A 16,948-nucleotide genomic window follows, 5' to 3' on the forward strand; every position below is an offset into this window, starting at 1 on the left:
AACCTGTCAACTTAACTTTAACAGCAGGTTACACTCATGGAAGAGGAAAATCGAATAGTCCTATAACATCTGTACGTAACGTGTGCTGCAAGATACAATCGTGTATCTATTGAAAAGAAGAGATATAACCGTTGACTTTCATTTCTCGAAGCTTAGTATATCATGTATTATGTTGTAGAATTTTTACACATTTTTTTCACTTTTCGTGTTGGCATTAGATATGTATTATTTGTCTCTTTTCTGAATATTTATATAATCTAAAATCAAGTTGTTATTGGTTTAACCTGTTTTTATGATTGTTTTGAATTGGTTTTCTTTTCAACGTAATATTCAGTGCTTTATCGATGAAAAAAGTCGACTTCCAAACATTCTCCATTGCATTGTGATAAATACATTTAAGACACTTATTTTAGAATAATTCATCGATCTGTCGGGCAATATTTCAGGTATAAATTGATTGTAAGAATTTCGAGGAAAAAAATGTTACTAAACTTTACCAAATACTTGTACCTAATACATTTATCTCCCAGTTACCGGTTGTAAAGCCAGTCACTGACCTGTTCTTGGTTTGTCCGGCACCAGCTCCACTGGACCTATCTGGCGCATCATGTACGCAGTCTTCACCTCATGACAGCTGCCCCCGTCGGCCGATGCATAGCCGTTATCCGGTGCAACAAGCAGGTGCAGTAAAATCAGCCAAAACAAATCCACGTGTCGTGAGGCTGTACGGAACATCGCAACATGTCAAAGGTGAGTGATAAAGTTATAAAGAGTGTGAGACTGTACGGAGCACAGAGACCGAGAACTCCATCTGAGGTGGCTCCCTCTCTCTCTCTCTCTCTCTCTCTCTCTCTCTCTCTCGTTGGGGTATCCAATAAGGTATGTAGAGCCCAATCAGGGGATTTTAACAACTTTAATTACACTTCTGAAACTGTTGAGCTACCTTTTAGTGCCGTTTCTTTATTTGTTGTGGTTAGCTAGCGCTTGTTTTTAATTGATGGTAAGATGTAAAGAAATGTCGCTCAATATGTAAATTACATCAAATGAATCCGTTCAATCAACACTAATTGGCAACAGGATGGCGATGTGTTTCATCAACAGAATCTACAGGGGCTGCATTCTCTGTCTGTTTTTGTGATTCTTTTGTGCAAGTATGGATGCTTCTAATGAGATTTAAGATTAAGATTTGGAGAGGAGAACGTTTGTGAACAGTTTCAACGGTTGCTGATTTTTTTATATGTTAACATATTGCACAAACATTGTATAAACCGTCTGACAGTAATTAATCAGAAATAAGTGAGCAAGAAACAAAAATCAAACGCATTTAAAAGGAATTTTAAACAAAAAGGACGGAATTGGAAAACGCAACTATGAAATGAGTCTGTTCTCCACAGTTAAACATTGGCGCCATCCGTTGGATTAGTTGGGTATTGGTAGATACTTTTTTCACTCCGTGCCCTCACGCACAGTTTTGTATTATTTATTAATATAAATTGAGGCCATTGATTAATATAGTGAGAATAATTCCATTGTGTGCGTAAAAGTGACTGCAATTATTGTCTCTATGCTTGCACTATAATTTAATTTTATCATGTATTTCAGCTGCGGAATACCTAAGTGTATTATAACATACTAATCAGTTAAAGCTGCTAATGCTTTTGTATATTTTATAAACAGTGTAATGTAATAATTATTTTATAATGTAAGTATGCTGGAATTACTGCTTTTATTTTGTCAATGGCATGTTGGATTCCACTCTCATCTGTCACCTAGATATGAGAATCGATGAAGGCCATGTGATCTAATATTATTCAAACCAAAATGAACTTTTTTTTAATGTATAATCGGATTTTCAACTGTAGAAAGATGATATAACAAAATACTGCCCCGTGTGAGGCTCGAACTCACGACCTTCAGATTATGAGACTGACGCGCTGCCTACTGCGCCAACGAGGCCTGACATCATCTGTTATTTTGCCAGTTTTGAATGGATTTCGATGACATATATTCGTTCATTGATTTCTTTGTTTCTTATATTCACATGGTTGACGGTTGGTACAATTTTGACATAACACGTTTCCTGTTTACAGCTTTACCTGGTGGGGGTTTTTTTTGCTCTTTTTCGACGTTACATGCGTCTGCTCTTATTCAGTGCTGTGGGCCCTTTAAATCCAATCTCCCGCGTTCACGATGAGGCGGAAACAGTAACCCCTCTTTTCTCTATTTAAGCGCGCCAACAAAGACGCGTTGTAGGCTGGTTCATTTAAGAAACAACACAAAGACTATTCCCCGTCTTTCCAGTGGCTATATCCGTCTGTCTTCCAGTCAGTATGCCGGAGGAAACGTCCACCTCCACTTCTGAGAGGTAAAGAGTCTGCCCTATGTTTTACCGCTGTCAATCCTAAAGCGAACGGAAACACAGCGAATTAGCCCTTAGCTTTGCTGCTAGCGTAGACGACAGGCCAAACACAGCGAATTAGCCATTAGCTTTGCTGCTAGCGTAGACGACAGTGTGTATTTTGTATGCTAGTAATTTGATATTTTTGTTGTGAAGAAGGTTCCGTTGGTCAGAGTGGCTTTCTGGTGCAGCTGTGTTAACGCCGCTTGAAAAGTAACGAAAATGTAAACATTGGGTAGAGCCATGCTAACAACCACAGTGAGCTAATAACAAAGCGATGAGGCTAACGTCGCTCTTAAAACTCAATCAGCCGAGCAATCAGTAACTCAAGTGTATGTTTGCTGTACTTGTGCTTACGTTTGATTTGGCTATTCATTGACGTGTCAGTGGTTTATTTTTAAATTTGACTTAGTTCTCGAACTTTTCCAGTGTGGAGGAGAAGCCGTGCTCATCAACCGCAGCTGCTGCAGCAGCCTCGGACGGGTGAGTGATCAGAGGCAACACTATTCGTCATTGTACGTGCCTCATTGAGCCAAAGTTTTGCTTTTTTTTGTTTTGTTTTTTTTTTTGTTTTTTTTTGTTTGTTTTTTTTTTTGTTTTTTTTTGTTTGTTTTTTTTTTTGTTTTTTTTTGTTTGTTTTTTTTTTTGTTTTTTTTTGTTTGTTTTTTTTTTTGTTTTTTTGTGTGCCATGCTATTTCCATTCCTATTTCCATTCAATTGAAATTCAAAACATTGCCAATGAGAAATGCGCACATGTCAAGCGTAAAACAAACCTACATGACTTGAAACTATAGTTTGCTGTTGGCAAATTCCTGAACTTTGTTCTTTGGACAACCTTTCTTTGTTCTCTCCTCAGTTCTACATTTATTGACGACTTGTTGATTTTATTCTTCTAGTGCTGACGTTATGGAAGAGGCAAAAAAACTGATTGGCACTGGGAAAAGACATCTGGTGATGGGAGATGTTGTGTCTGCTGTCAATGTTTTCCAAGAAGCCTGTGGCATGCTGTGAGTATTTAAGTGCTACGACAGAAAATTACGACAAAAAACAAAAAGTTAATGGTAAATGTTAATTTGTTTTATTTTACTTTTTTCAGGGCTGCAGCGTATGGAGACACTGCAGACGAGTGTGGTGAGGCATTTTTTCTCTGTGGGAAAGCCCTACTGGAGCTGGCCAGGTCAGTGACCTCAAATGGTCTCCAGGCTATTATTGTTTTATATAAAAATAATACCGTGTCCCCATTGGAACTTCTACATTAATTTTTTTTTTTAAAGCCACCAATGCTGTTTAAACAAAACTTTTCTCTCTTGCTGTGTTACTTTAGGATGGAAAACAGTGTCCTTGGTAATGCACTAGATGGAGTTCCTGAAGAATCAGAAGAGGAAGAACAACCCCCCAACTCGAATATTGAGAGTGCCTCCAACCTTGATGGTAATGATTTCTGAAAGGGTCCCCAACTTTAAAACTTCATTATAACTCCAGTAGTTTGATATCATGCCCCTGATATCTCAGTCACTCTCGTCAGTCTGCACACCACAACTCCCATTATTTATACTGGACAAATGTAACAATTGCAAACATTTTTTTTCCTGCCACTAATGTGCAGAAAAGACTAGAGATGAGCTACGACAGCAAGTGTATGACGCAATGGCAGAGCAGGAAAAGCCTAAATCAGCTGATGCAAAAATGGAGTCAGCAGATCCAAAGTCCACAGAAAACACTGTGGCCAAGTCACCGATGAAAGGCATGAATGGATCGGAGAAGGTCTCTGAATCCCCTGTGAAAGGCGAAACTGAAGCTGCTGAGAAACCAGCTGCCTCTGTGAATAATGGGATGTCTGCTGCTAGTGGGTCACCTGCTAAAGTAACTGTGGCTGAAAAAGAGCAGAATGGAGAGGCAGAAAAGGAGGAGAAATCCAAGGAAGACGGTGAACAGGAAGAACCAGAGGGCAGTACTTGTGTGAATACAGAGAACAGTGGTGTTGATGGGTGAACCACAGGGTTGGTGTGAGTGTAACCAGATTCAAAAGGTTTTTAGAAGGTGATGGGAGCACAGTGGTGAAAAAACATCACTTTGTTTCATCTTTGTTTCCTTTGGTTCACAGGTTCAAAGTTTCTGTCACCCAGTGTTAATAAGATTAACATGATCCACTGTTAAATTTGCAACTATATTTAGGTTAATCAGCACAAACTAACTAAAAGTTAACTTCTGATGTTGGTTTCTTTTGGAAATGGCTCTATGCTGCTCTGTGAAATTATTTTTAAAACATTTTTAATAGATGATGATGATGATGATGAGGATGACGACGACGATGAGGATGAAGATGGCGAGAAAAATGGGCAAGAGAAAGTGAGTTCCTCTATCTGCACATTCATTGTAACTGAGCTGTTCAGTTTGTAACCTGTACTTTTTTTTTTTTTTTTTTTTTTGGTCCTCTCAGGAAGAGGAAGTTGGCAATTTGCAGTTGGCTTGGGAGATGCTGGAAGTGGCTAAAGTCATCTATAAAAGGTAAACATGATGACAAGTTCAATGTTGGCTGATTGACAGTGGTAACAATGAGGATTTTACAGTTGTATTTTGTTACTTCCTTTAGGAGAGAAGACAAAGATGAACAGCTAATGGCAGCCCAAGCATATCTCAAACTGGGAGAAGTCAGTGCTGAGTCAGGTAGGTGATGAGGCATGGATTTCAGCATGAAAGACTGTGACCAGTTACACGTCAAAGTAAAATCCAAACTAGGGCTGTGGAAATTAGGCCTTAATTTTGTTTATTGTTAAAGATTATTTTAACGCATGGGTAGAATGACTAACACTGTACCTCTGTCCAGGTAACTACCCACAGGCCCTGGAAGACTTCCAGGAGTGTCTTGCCCTGCAGCTGAAGCACTTGCCCCCCCACAGTCGCCTGCTGGCGGAGACTCACTACCACGTGGCCACCACGCTGTGCTACATGGACCAGTACAACCAGGCCATTCAGCACTACAACAGCTCCATCAAAGTCATCGAGACTCGTCTGGGTGAGACCTTTGAGGATGTTGTCTGAGCAGGCCTCCTCCAAACTTTTTTTTTTTTTTTTTTTTCCTCCCCCCTTCTGAATGTTACATTTGTTGACACATTTATTTGTACTGCTTGCTAACTTATTTCAGCTGTATTTGCTAAGTGGAACCTACAACGTCAATTCCTTTTATAACAATTATTATTGAAACCTAAAGCCTGGTGTAAGGAAGCAGAAGTGAAGTATTAGTTTGTGTCCAGCCATGTTGCAGGAGGTGATAGATGCAGCGGAGGGAGCAGATGGAGCGGCAGAAGACAAATGTGAGATGGAGGAGTTGAACCAGCTTTTGCCCGAAATCAAGGAGAAAGTAGAAGATGCTAAGGAGAGTCAGAGGACGGCCAGCACGGCCTCCCAGGCCATTCTGCAGACACTAGTGAGTCCAGTCCAGCTGGGCTGTTCAGATATGACCTGTGTTCTGGTCACTTTCAGCGGGAACATTTTAATTTTGGATTTGTTTAAGTAAATTTGTCTTTTTGACATTATTAGGGTGGCGGTGCCTCCACCTCATCAGCATTCCAGTGTGAAAATGGAGGGGCGTCGTCTTCATCAGCGTTTCCTGCACCCAGTCTGGTGAGACCCCACTACCACTGAGTTTTGCTCACAACATAACTCCCATCACTCACAATTTAATGTGATTTCTGTTGATTCAGATCCCAGTAAAATCCTCTGACATCACGTCACCGCCCAAAGCAGTCTCTGATATTTCACACCTCGTCAGGAAAAAGGTAAGACCCTGCCTCGACTGAAGACGAAGTCCTGACCAATATCGATGATTTGGAGCTTGAGTTTCTATCCCCCCCCCCCCCTTTTTTTTTTTTTTTTTTTTTTTTTTTTTTTTTGATGAAACGGCAATAACATGATGATCTCTGGGGTCTAATCTGTAGAGGTTGTGGTGGCTGTTGTATCGTGGCTGTAGTGTAGCTGTGATGTGTGTTTTGTGGTTGAGCTCCATGTCTGTGCAGAGGCTTTTTTATTCTGGGCTAATTGTTGTTCTGCATGACCTGTTTGATTACTTGAATTTGATGGCGGCGGGCGGTCAAATACGCTTCTGAAAAAATATCCTCAGTCATCTTTTTTTACCTCTTCCACCCTACCCCCCTTGTCCTGCTCTTGTGTTTCTACGCAGAGGAAACCAGAAGAGGAGCAGAGCCCAGTAAAGGAAACTGATGCTAAACAGGCCAAACAGGAAGCCACACTTAATGGCAGCGGTGACTCCACTGCCCGCAACGGCAATGGAGTTCAAGAGGGAGAGTCACAGGAGGCGAGTGATAGGGTTTATTCGACATGATCTTGTCCAGAGGGGGTGACATTTGTTAGCTTTTTCTGGTCTGCTTTAGGGAGAAGTTGGAATGAATCCCGTGGTCCTTTGATCAAACATGATTCTCTCCTGACGGTTGTAGTTTGGTTTTTTACACTGCATTTAGGCTGGTGATGTAGCATCAGCTGCTACTGTGGTTGACCTTATGTGAACTGTAAGGTCTCTAAGGTAAACCTTGGGAAAAATGCAAAAAACGAGGAGTTTTTCAGGTTCCACTCCGTTGCATCCACATCTGGCAACCTGCGTTCCAAAGATGCAGTAGCTGAACCCACTCCCTCAAATTGTGTTATTTCATTCTACGTTTCTGATCAAAACCCACTTGTTTCTTCCTGCAGCCTGCCAACCAGTCGGCCTCTGTCCAGTCTTCAGCGTGACGGCCCACATGTGTTTGATCTCTGAAAACCAGCACATGACCTGCTCCAACTTCAGCAGTTTTTTTTTTCCTCTCTCTCCTGTAAATAATTCATTTTCACAAGATTTGTCTGTTCACTTTTTGTATACTTGAAGTAAAAAAAAAAAAAATAAATAAACGATTTGCATATCTGAAGTTTTGTCATGTCTTTATGCTTTAAAGCACAGTAGTAACTTCAGGCCTAAAATAACTTTTTTTATTTTTTATTTTTTTTTCTTTTCTCAAATATCCTCTTTGTCATTGACTGTATAATGCTATTTTCTTCTATTGTGTGCAGCTGAACCTTTGTGATATACACCTTAAAGTTTCAGGAGAGCACCATGCCCCTTTAGGGGCTCTGTATAAACAGTTTTGTTAGAAATCTTTGTATTAAAAAAAGAAAAATGACTAACAGCAGAAATATGCTCAGCTTCTTGGTACTATTCTCTGCAGGGACACCAGGTCCTCCGGGTTAGTTCCTCAGAGGGAAACTTCTCGCATCCAGTTTTTCCCCTCCAAGAATTTCTTCTGTTTTTGGCAGAGGAAAAAAAATAGAATCTGTCTATTTACTTTAAAAAAACAAACTGAGCAGGTTAAACATTAACATTTATGATGCATTATAATATATACTGACCTCTGTTGGTTTTTATGTAGACTACAATCTACATGTTGCCCAAAACTAAATGAACTGAAGAAATTGAGCTTCTATAGTTTGAAGAAAGGTTTGACAGAAGCTTCACTAATTATACTGAGACAGCAGGTGGCGTATGCTTTAATATGCAGTTCAAAAAAGTCAATGTTAGAAAAGCAGAAAAAATATTTTAATGAAGAAAGATGTGGAAATATTGGAATTTGAATGAACACATTGACTCGCTCCAAATTATTTCATGTTGCATAACTTAACTTTTTCCTTCATTTTTCATCAAGTACACCTGGTGGTTTTTAGATGTCATTTATCCAAAGAAGCCATACAAAATGAAATAAATCCCACAGAAGGCTGCTGCTGATGATAATGTTCCAGGTGAGAGCTAACATATTCAGCATCCATCAAAACCTTTAACAGAGGGACAGAGAAAGATATCGAGTCAGAGAGTGGAGAACTTGAACTCTCTCTCCCACATCTCCCTCCTCCTCTGCTGCACATACTCACACTCACACTTGCCAGTCTGTTGCTAGGCAACTGTAAAATAAAGCAGCAGATTCTGAAGTCATAGAGAGAGAGCGAGAGAGAGAAAAAGGGAGCGAGAGGAAGAGAGCGGGCTACAGAGAGAGAGAGGGGGAGTTCACAAGTACTGCAATCCAGTACTGTTCGCTCGGCTCAGTGCGTGATCCCACCACAGCTCTCGGTACCCATCTGTGGATCTGCCAGGACTTGTGACTTTGGGTTCCCTCTCAGGCAGCCAATCGGCAAGGGCTTGGGGGGCGGACCCAGCTGTTCCCTTGGTTACCTGTGTGATTGACGTACAGCCTCCTGCAGCTGAGTATCACTGATGCTCCTGATGCTCCAGCCTCAGTGTGTAGAAATCCAGAGGAGAGGACAGAGGAGACGGGAGCCACAGGAATGCTAACCATCTAGAGTCCTTCCTGCTCTCTTCCTTTTGAGCCCTTTACTGTGTAGCGATGGAAGCAGGAGCGCTGAAAAAAGCCGGCTAGTGAGGGAGGATAGGAGAGGGGAGCAGAGGAGAGGAGAGGAGAGGAGACGGAGGATTCCTGAAGAGGAGGAAATTGTTGGTAAGAGAGCTTTGAATCACTTTTCTGCTGCCTCTCTTGGCTTTGGACACCAGCACTGAAGAACACAGCAGAGACATTCCTCTGGTCTCTCTGTGTGTGTGTGTGTGGGACAGTGAGACAGTGAGACAGATTCTCTGCATGCTGCGTGGCTGTTACAGTATAAAACCCTTACTTTACTCCAGCTGCAGCTTTTACAGTATCATCTATGCAGTGGCTGTAGCTAAGTACCGGTACCGGTTCCCAGAGGCCGGACTGATGGATGTCTGTATGTGAACAGTGTCACTCACTCAGGGCTACAGTAACAGCTGAGGCCAGCTAGGGTTTTTCCAGGCTGGACTACTGTATCTGCATGGGAGGAGGAGAATTAATTACATAACACTCCATCTCTCTACTCCATCATTCTCCTCCAACAGTTGGCAGACCCCCCCCCCAGTGGTACTGTGGAGACTGTATGTTGGACAGTGTAAATGTCAGTCTTCATGTGAAAGACAATGAGCTCAGTGTTAGGCTTGTCTCCACCTAGTTGTCATGGACAGATGTGTCCTTTCTGACATGGTCACGTTTAATGTAAAGACCCCCAAACGTTCCTGGGCCTGGACCCTCCGGGACACTAGGAGTCCCCCTTAGATCAGCACATGTGACCTCAGCTCAGATGACACCTGGGTTCCTCAGGACTTTGTTAACAACCGTCAGGGACTTTGTTTGCAGTCTTTTTTCATTATCTGGTTTTATCGTCAGCAGTTCTTGGCAGCCCCACCTGTAGATGCTGGGGTTTGGGCGGTGGGCGAGTGGGTTCTTTCTTCCTGGTTATGGGATTTTTATTTTTACTCCCATTTCTAAAAATATCCAGTGACACAGAGAGTGTGATGGTGAGGCCACAGTGTGGTGACATGAAAGATCTTTTCAGTGTTGAGTTCATGGCTCACGATCTCCTCACTGTCAGGTAGAAAAGCTCCAGATACATAATGGAAGAGTCTTTTTACGCTTCAGTGAATTCATAAATGCTGCAGGACGAGGACTTTACCTGTCGCAGAGTCAGAGGGTCCGGTCAGTGTCATGGCGTTTTAACTCCAGGGGTTTGGATTGTACATCTGGAAACATTCAGGACAAAATTTAACTGGCACTTAAGACCAGAGGGTCAAAAATACAGCAGGTCAGGGGAGAATGTTTGGGACCACCAAAAAATATGCAAACCTTTTTTTATCACTTTTTTCAATAAGATACTAAAAAAAAAATTTTTATTTTTTTAATAATGTCTTTAAAATCAGTTAAATTTTATTTTTTTAATAATGTCTTTAAAAAGGGGGTTTATCATCCAAAAAACCCAGGATCTCATATTAAACATGTGTAAATTCTGTTGTGAAGAAACGCTTGCTTTTTGAATTGTCTCAGTGGAACTTTTTGTTCAAGTTATGGCACAGATAATGGTTCTCCTCAGAAGGTCGAGTGTTTCGATTCGTTTGTCAATTAAATTTAATTCCAAACTGATCAAAGAACAGGTTAGATAATAAATAATCCGAGTGACACCAGGGTTTGAATAACGGCTTAATCTTTGGGAATACACTGTGTAACTCACAGGCAGAAATCCTGTGTCTAGATGTGCTTTATTGTTCATTTTCCTCTTAATAAGACTTGAGTTTACAACACTGAAAATGATTCAAGTAGCCTCTCCAAGAGGACGTTTTTACTCTCTTTGATTATTATTGCGTCTTTTTCTGACATTTTTACTTGGAACTAACTTGCTGTTAGCAAACTCACGTAACTGTATTCCAAACTCACTCATTCCAACATGGCAGCTGTGCAGATGTCCCATTACTGTCACCAGGCTGGAATTGATGGTAGATTCAGTTTCAGATGAGATGAGGTTCGTGACCACAGGTCTGATCCTCTCTGCTGTTGCAGTTCAACAACACATACCCTTAGCTGTAAGTACAGACTGCAGGCGTCCTGTTTGCCATCACTGAGAAATAATCATCCATTCTATAGCATCACAGAAGAGCTGTTTGCGTCCCCAGAGCTGCTGCCTGTCTGTCCGCCTGCCTGCGTGGGAGGAAACCTCTCATCTTCACAGCTCCGTCTACTGTACGTACGAAGCTTTGGAGTTGCTTTCTGCCTCATCAGATTGCTGTATAAGCAGAGCAGTGGTACAGTGGGGAGAGAGAGGGTGTGATTTCATCCCACAGCATCACAAGTACATGGCATCCACACTCACTGCACCGACTGATTCACAGACATGTCCAGCAGCTGGAAGGGTCACGTCGGTGGCAGGGGGTCGCCGGTGCAGGTGTTGGACTGAAATCAGTGGTTTGGCTGGGAGAATCTGCTGGATCACACGTCGTCGTGTGATCCAGCACGTTTAGGATTTTTACTCTTTAAACTTTTTTCAAATGTGTCATATGGTAAAGACTTTATTATTATATTACTTTTATTAAATAATACTGTTATAGTCAATCTGTGGTTCCTCACTTTTCTTTATTGTTTACTGACATATATTATATTACTGTATATTTACATATATTGTGACACAATTCAGCACCAAAAATTTTTGCTGTCAATTTTTTAATTTGTTTTAAAAAAAAAATAGTTTGGCCCGAGTCTTAGTCCAAGTTTTTATTTTGGTCCACTGTGAATTTGAGTTTGACACCACTGACCTAGTAGATATAATTTGCCAAAACCACAAAAATGTTATTTTACCTTTCAAATCCCAGAACAATTACAGCATAAAGTACAATTACAGTACAGCTCTACTATTTACTGTAGTATTGTTTTGACCAGTTGGAAAAAATTTTGGACCAAATTTCATTTTTTATTTTTTTTATTTTTCAAGTTTTTCTGTATAAGACATTCAATGCAAGCAACAATTTACAAACAGCCTTGAGAGCCTCATGTGGCCTGGGAGCCAGAGCTTTCAAACCATTGTCCTTTGTCAACATTTTTAATACATTTTGCTTGTTTTTTTTTATTATTATTATTCTCCAGAAGGGTAAGCTATTTAAAAAAAACAATACTGTCTGATATGCTTTACTTCTCCTGTTGACTACTTCAGCTCGTATTCTAGTATATTAATAAGATGCTGACCTCCCAGAGTGAGTTAATGAATGACCTCTGTGACCTCATGTGCAGTCAGCTCCCCCTCTTCAGGGGTCAACACCACAGCTGATCAACACGTCACTGGGCTCACGTTTGAACGATGGCTGCCTTTCTTCATATAACGTGTGGCTGTCAGTCTTGCCAAGGACACATTGGCACAGAGCTGAAATGGAACCTCTGACCTGCTGAATGAAGAACGATCCTCCTCCAGCCGTTAGGCTGTGGACGGCCCCTGGCAAATGTACTTAATGTAATGGTGGTAATTCACCAGAGACGTAATTAGAAGGCAGCGCTTCACTCACAGCTCACTTACTGCTCTTTATGAAATGTGAGTGTGAGACAATTTACACTTTAATGTCGGCTTCAACTCTGAGGCTGCGACTAATTATTTGTTTGAGGATGAACTCAGACCGTGTGTGTGTGTGTGTGTGTGTTTGTGAATGTTTGCTCGTCTGTCTGCACCATTACTGTATGGTTGCATCATTCTCAGTGGGATTATGAAACTGTGGGAAATTAGAGAGAGAGGTGTGAGACAAAGAAGGGAACGAGGCCGAGGAAAACAATTTGAGATGTAAACAACCTCCCCGATTATTTTTCTCTTTATTTCTAGGGGGACAAAACAGCAACAACAAAAACAACTAAAACAACTGAAGTAGACTAAATAAAGCCATCTTGAAATAGGTTAATTTGTCCATTGATAATATTTCTCTTTAACTGATTGTGGACCTTCAGTGGCCCACATTTGGTGTTACCGTTTGAACATCCCACATGTGGATCAAATGTTAGCTAATCTTGAAGAATAGAGTATTTAATCTTTTTTGGTAAAATTATTTCATTTCAATATAGGGGCGTGTGTACAAGCCTTAAAATATATTTGCAAACTCAAGGCCCGGGGGCCAAATGCGGCCCGCCAAGCCGTTTTGTGTGGCCGGTGGGACACAGCAATAAACTGCTGTGATGTCAAATCAACCAAAAGTTTTACGATAGTTGGACAGAGCGTTTGGGTAGGGCCACTGAGGTGGTGACTTATGGCGCCATCTGCTGGAGGGTGATGTTCAAGGGACCCCAAGTTTGAAAAACACTGCTGTAAACCCTCTGAAAAAAAAAGAAAACTATAATGGTAATCAATACCTGGATCCACGCCATAATTTAGGGCACCTACTGAGGGTCACAGCCCAACTGTCGTAGAACCAGATTTTAGATTTTTTTTTTCCTGTTTACTGAGCAATTATTGCAAAAAACCAACACAATTATTCATTGAATTATGAACTTTATTTTCTTAAAGGGACTAGAAGCGTTTACTCTTGTGGCCTCTACTAATTTTTCCTCATTTTACAAATGGACCTCCCTGCACTCTCATGCAGAACGGCTCCACTCTCCGTTGCCAGTTGTGTTGTTTATAGACTGCTGACGAAGTGTTCCCTTTACATCATGAGGCTGAATCATGTTATGATTAATTTTCAGAATTGTGCTCCAGGGCACACGTAATAAAAACAGACCATACAACACAGGGCTCTTACATTTGCAGCCTTGCAGTTTTGTTTATGCCATCAACTGTCACAACAACAACTAAAAGGAACACAGTTAACACCCACCGACATTTTAAAAAATACAGCAGAGGGTAAAAAAACCCAAACCCGAATGGTTTGCGGTGAACTGTGAACGTCCTCCGTCTTTTTGGATCAAATGTGAAAAGTGAAAACAAACTGACATTTAAAGCCACTGCTGCGTGCTAACCATTTCAAATTCACTTTTGCTACTTAAGTGACAAAGTAACACACTCTACTATATCATAATGTTGTCTCACAGTATTAGTGAAGATAAAACACAGTTAAAATCACAGTCAAAAATTAATATGTTCATTAATTATGACATTGAAAAAAAGCTGAAAAACTGAGAGTGAGTTAATTAACTTCATTTGTGCAGAAAAGGAAGGAAGCTGAACCTGAAATCAGGTGGATCTGATTCTGCGTTTTTGCAGGATGTTGAGTTAAGATGAGATAAACTATTGTCATTGTCACATGGAAGGTGACGACGAGGGGGAGTCTGCAGATTCACTCGGTGCTGTAACTTGTTTGGAGTTGTTTGAAGGCGGGAGACTTTGGCAGGAGCAGTGTGTTGATGCTCGGTGCATCTCCCCTCCCCCCCCCCCCCCCCCCCTCCCCCCCCCTCCCCTCCCCTCCCCTCCCCCCCCCCCCCCCCCTCGCCCCTCCTCTCCTCTCCTCTCCTCTCCCCTCCTCTCCCCCCCCCCCCCCCCCCCTCCCCCCCTCTCCTCTCCTCTCCTTTCCTCTCCTCTTCCCTCGATTTAGCTGAGGCTCTCTATGTTACCATAGCACCCAGGAGACAAAGTCAACCCACACAGTCTCCTGCCTACCACTCATTCCTTATCTTTCTCTCTCTCTCTCTCTCTCTCTCTCTCTCTCTCTGTATCTAGATACATTTTCCTATTTCACATTCTATCTTTCTTCCACTTCACCTTGTCTCTCCACCACTCCCTGCTGTCTCTTGATTTCCTTCTTAACACGACTCCCGTCTTTACATTTGACTGCCGATGGTTCCTTTACACCTGTGCTCACCTTTGCCTCTCTCTCTCTCTCTCTCTCTCTCTCTCTCTCTCTGTATGTGAACGTTTGTGTGTTAGATGTTCAGTTATGAATATGCAGATATGTTCTGCTCAACATGACATCTCTGCTTCACTGTCCGCCCACAAGCACAGGATGCCCATGGACACACACACACACTCTGAGTGTCTTCATATTCTCCTGTATTGTACACCAATAGGTCCGACGTCTTTTTTCCTCTTGTAAATCTGTTGTTACTTTTGATTTTGTTAAAATTTTAACATGGGATTCTTTTTAAATCCTTCGTTGCATGTGAGGTTTTTTTTGTGTGTGTGTGAGAGAGAGAGTGAAAAAGGGGTGAGTCATACCATCAATGTCCACCAAACTATTATGGAGCACTTTACCAGTAGGTGACGACCAGTGGATATTACAGACATGGTCAGTGGTTCTCACTGCTGTGGAAGAAAACCAATACTGATAAAAGAATTCCCTAAATTTCCCTAATAATATTTCTAAATGATTCATCATCATACACAAACACATTTCTATGCAGTATTTTCATTCTCTAACACAAGGCCAACCACTGAACCAATCAGAAGTTGTTATGAGGTCACAGCCCACTTCTGATGTCACACATCAGACCAGGAAGTGCAGGTGAGGCCACATGACTGATGGAATACCTAAGAAAAACTGCATTTTCTGATCCAAACGCTTCGACCGAAATGAAGTTTTCAAAATAATAATCCATTATTTCCGATGTGACAAATTCCTGTTGTTTCTCCTGAAGGCAGTAAAACAGAGAGCAGAGCTCTGCTCATCATCTAATCACAACATCTCATGGTGAGTCCTGCTGGATTTGATGATGATAGTTTAATGACATCAGCTGCTGTGGGATACAGAGGACGGTGTGGTGTCGTCTCTGTCTCTGTCTCTGTCTCTGTCTCTGTGATCCTAAAGTTTGTTTAAAAAGTGAGCGCAGCTTTGTTCTGGTAGTTGGGACAGTCTGTGAAGGAGTGTTGTGAAGGTGTCACAGATTATTTTTAGACGTGCCTTTATGAATATGGGGCTAATGACCTAGTTCACATATTACTTTGGCCCAGTGGTGCCCAAAACATATTTTTGGAAGGATGAAAAAAAAGGAAAGTGGGCTGCAGGCTAAAAGACACAGGTTTTAGCATCCAGTATTGCTCATAGAGAATATTAAGAGTTTTATGTTATCTTTCCTTTTAAAATGCAAGCGATACGACCCGGATGGCTAATACTGGATGGAACTGGACTTTAAGGAACATTAAAGAACGTTAAATGATTATTAGGAAGCAGTACGTTTTCATAATAAAACATCTTTGCAACTTTAGTCAGATGGACGTACTATTTTGAAAAATTGCTGGTATATCTTTAAAATAAAGAAAGTAAATGGTTATGATGGGATTCTCAATTATTAGACGTTATAGACATGTAAAAAAGAGTGATTTGTTTTTTGCAGAATAAATAAATATATGATCCATAAAGTTAAAAAAGATCATTATTAAATAATGTTTCTTGTGAAACCTTTAAAGTCCTGTCATTAACCTTTTCATGTCTGTAACTCTGCTTTTTTCTTGTGAAACCTTACTGTAATTAACCTTTTCATGTCTGTAACTCTGCAGCTTAGCTAGTGCTGTGCAAACTAATCTTGCAGCATGAAATCAGTCTCTGAACCAATGTATGACCTCACACATTTAGAGTGGATTTCTCTCTCTCTTTCTCTCTCTCTCTCTCTCTCTCTGTAGAGAGTCTGATCACAGAAGGCCCGGTGACCCCACTGACCCCACAGTTGGCCACTGATTCATACACACACATTAATTAGTCTGAGCCACTCATACAGCGAATGCTGAGAAACACAGGAAGTTGGTCGGATGTCCTCACCAAGTTTGATGTCACTGAAGTGATTACAGAAAGAAACAGGAGAAAAAACCACCGGCCTATCAGAGAAGGCCAGTAAATCACTGGCTGCTCTGGCACTTCATCCGTCCACTGTAGTTTCCTGTGATCCTTTCACAGTGCCATCTGCTGTCTGCACCATTCATTGTTTACTGTGTAAATAATCAGCAGCATGGCTGGCCATACTGTTCTGACTCTGCCAGGCTTAATCAAATCTGGGAATCCTGAAACTGAAATAAATTAACACGATTAACAGTAGCACTATTAGCTTCATTCAGAATTTTTCTTTTTTTTTTTTTCTGCAATTTTTTTTTTGTGTGTTTTAACCAGTGGTCAAAACTTGACCAGAAAAATAGATCCTGTAGAATTATTATGACTAAAAATGAGGAATATAATAAGAATCGTATCTGTTGTAAAATCAAGAGGAAAAAAAACCCCAAACTTTTAACCTTTTTTTAGGGAGTTCGAGACAATTGTTTGCAGCT

At 41.1% G+C, this 16,948-nt stretch overlaps 3 protein-coding genes and 1 non-coding gene across 8 annotated transcripts in view; 2 read left to right on the plus strand and 2 right to left on the minus strand.

Annotated features, from left to right (window-relative positions):
- The window catches only part of LOC103396304 (glypican-5-like), a 36,393-nt gene extending 34,296 nt beyond the window's left edge, over positions 1-2,097 (minus strand). The window contains exon 1 of the mRNA XM_017031263.2: positions 558-2,097. Within this exon, the coding sequence (XP_016886752.1) occupies positions 558-735 (178 nt within the window). The 5' untranslated portion in view covers positions 736-2,097. The remainder of the gene's footprint in view (positions 1-557) is intronic.
- On the minus strand, positions 1,884-1,956 carry trnam-cau (transfer RNA methionine (anticodon CAU)). Its single transcript has one exon. It is a non-coding gene; the product is annotated as a tRNA-Met (tRNA).
- A 110-nt stretch (positions 2,098-2,207) lies between the features above and the next one.
- Positions 2,208-7,313, plus strand: LOC103396247 (histone-binding protein N1/N2-like). Of its 5 annotated transcripts, none has more exons than XM_025053961.1 (15): positions 2,208-2,365; positions 2,828-2,881; positions 3,295-3,405; positions 3,495-3,575; positions 3,723-3,829; positions 4,005-4,346; positions 4,677-4,747; positions 4,839-4,906; positions 4,992-5,065; positions 5,226-5,414; positions 5,653-5,825; positions 5,939-6,022; positions 6,103-6,177; positions 6,579-6,713; positions 7,106-7,313. In XM_025053961.1, exons 1-15 carry the CDS (start codon positions 2,331-2,333, stop codon positions 7,142-7,144), a joined length of 1,638 nt encoding a protein of 545 aa, XP_024909729.1. In that variant the 5' UTR covers positions 2,208-2,330; the 3' UTR covers positions 7,145-7,313. The 5 variants fall into 5 exon arrangements, with proteins under 5 accessions (XP_024909729.1, XP_024909730.1, XP_008332495.1 ...); XM_025053962.1 differs by having other exon boundaries at positions 4,680-4,747; XM_008334273.3 differs by lacking the exon at positions 6,579-6,713.
- Positions 7,314-8,422: 1,109 nt separating this feature from the next.
- The window catches only part of lrrc7 (leucine rich repeat containing 7), a 70,902-nt gene continuing 62,376 nt past the window's right edge, over positions 8,423-16,948 (plus strand). The window contains exon 1 of the mRNA XM_017031177.2: positions 8,423-8,892. The gene's annotated coding sequence lies outside the window, so the exon portion shown is untranslated. The remainder of the gene's footprint in view (positions 8,893-16,948) is intronic.

The sequence above is a fragment of the Cynoglossus semilaevis genome, chromosome 2 (genome assembly GCF_000523025.1).
Source record: "Cynoglossus semilaevis isolate Cse_v1.0 chromosome 2, Cse_v1.0, whole genome shotgun sequence".
Classification (NCBI taxonomy): domain Eukaryota; kingdom Metazoa; phylum Chordata; class Actinopteri; order Pleuronectiformes; family Cynoglossidae; genus Cynoglossus; species Cynoglossus semilaevis.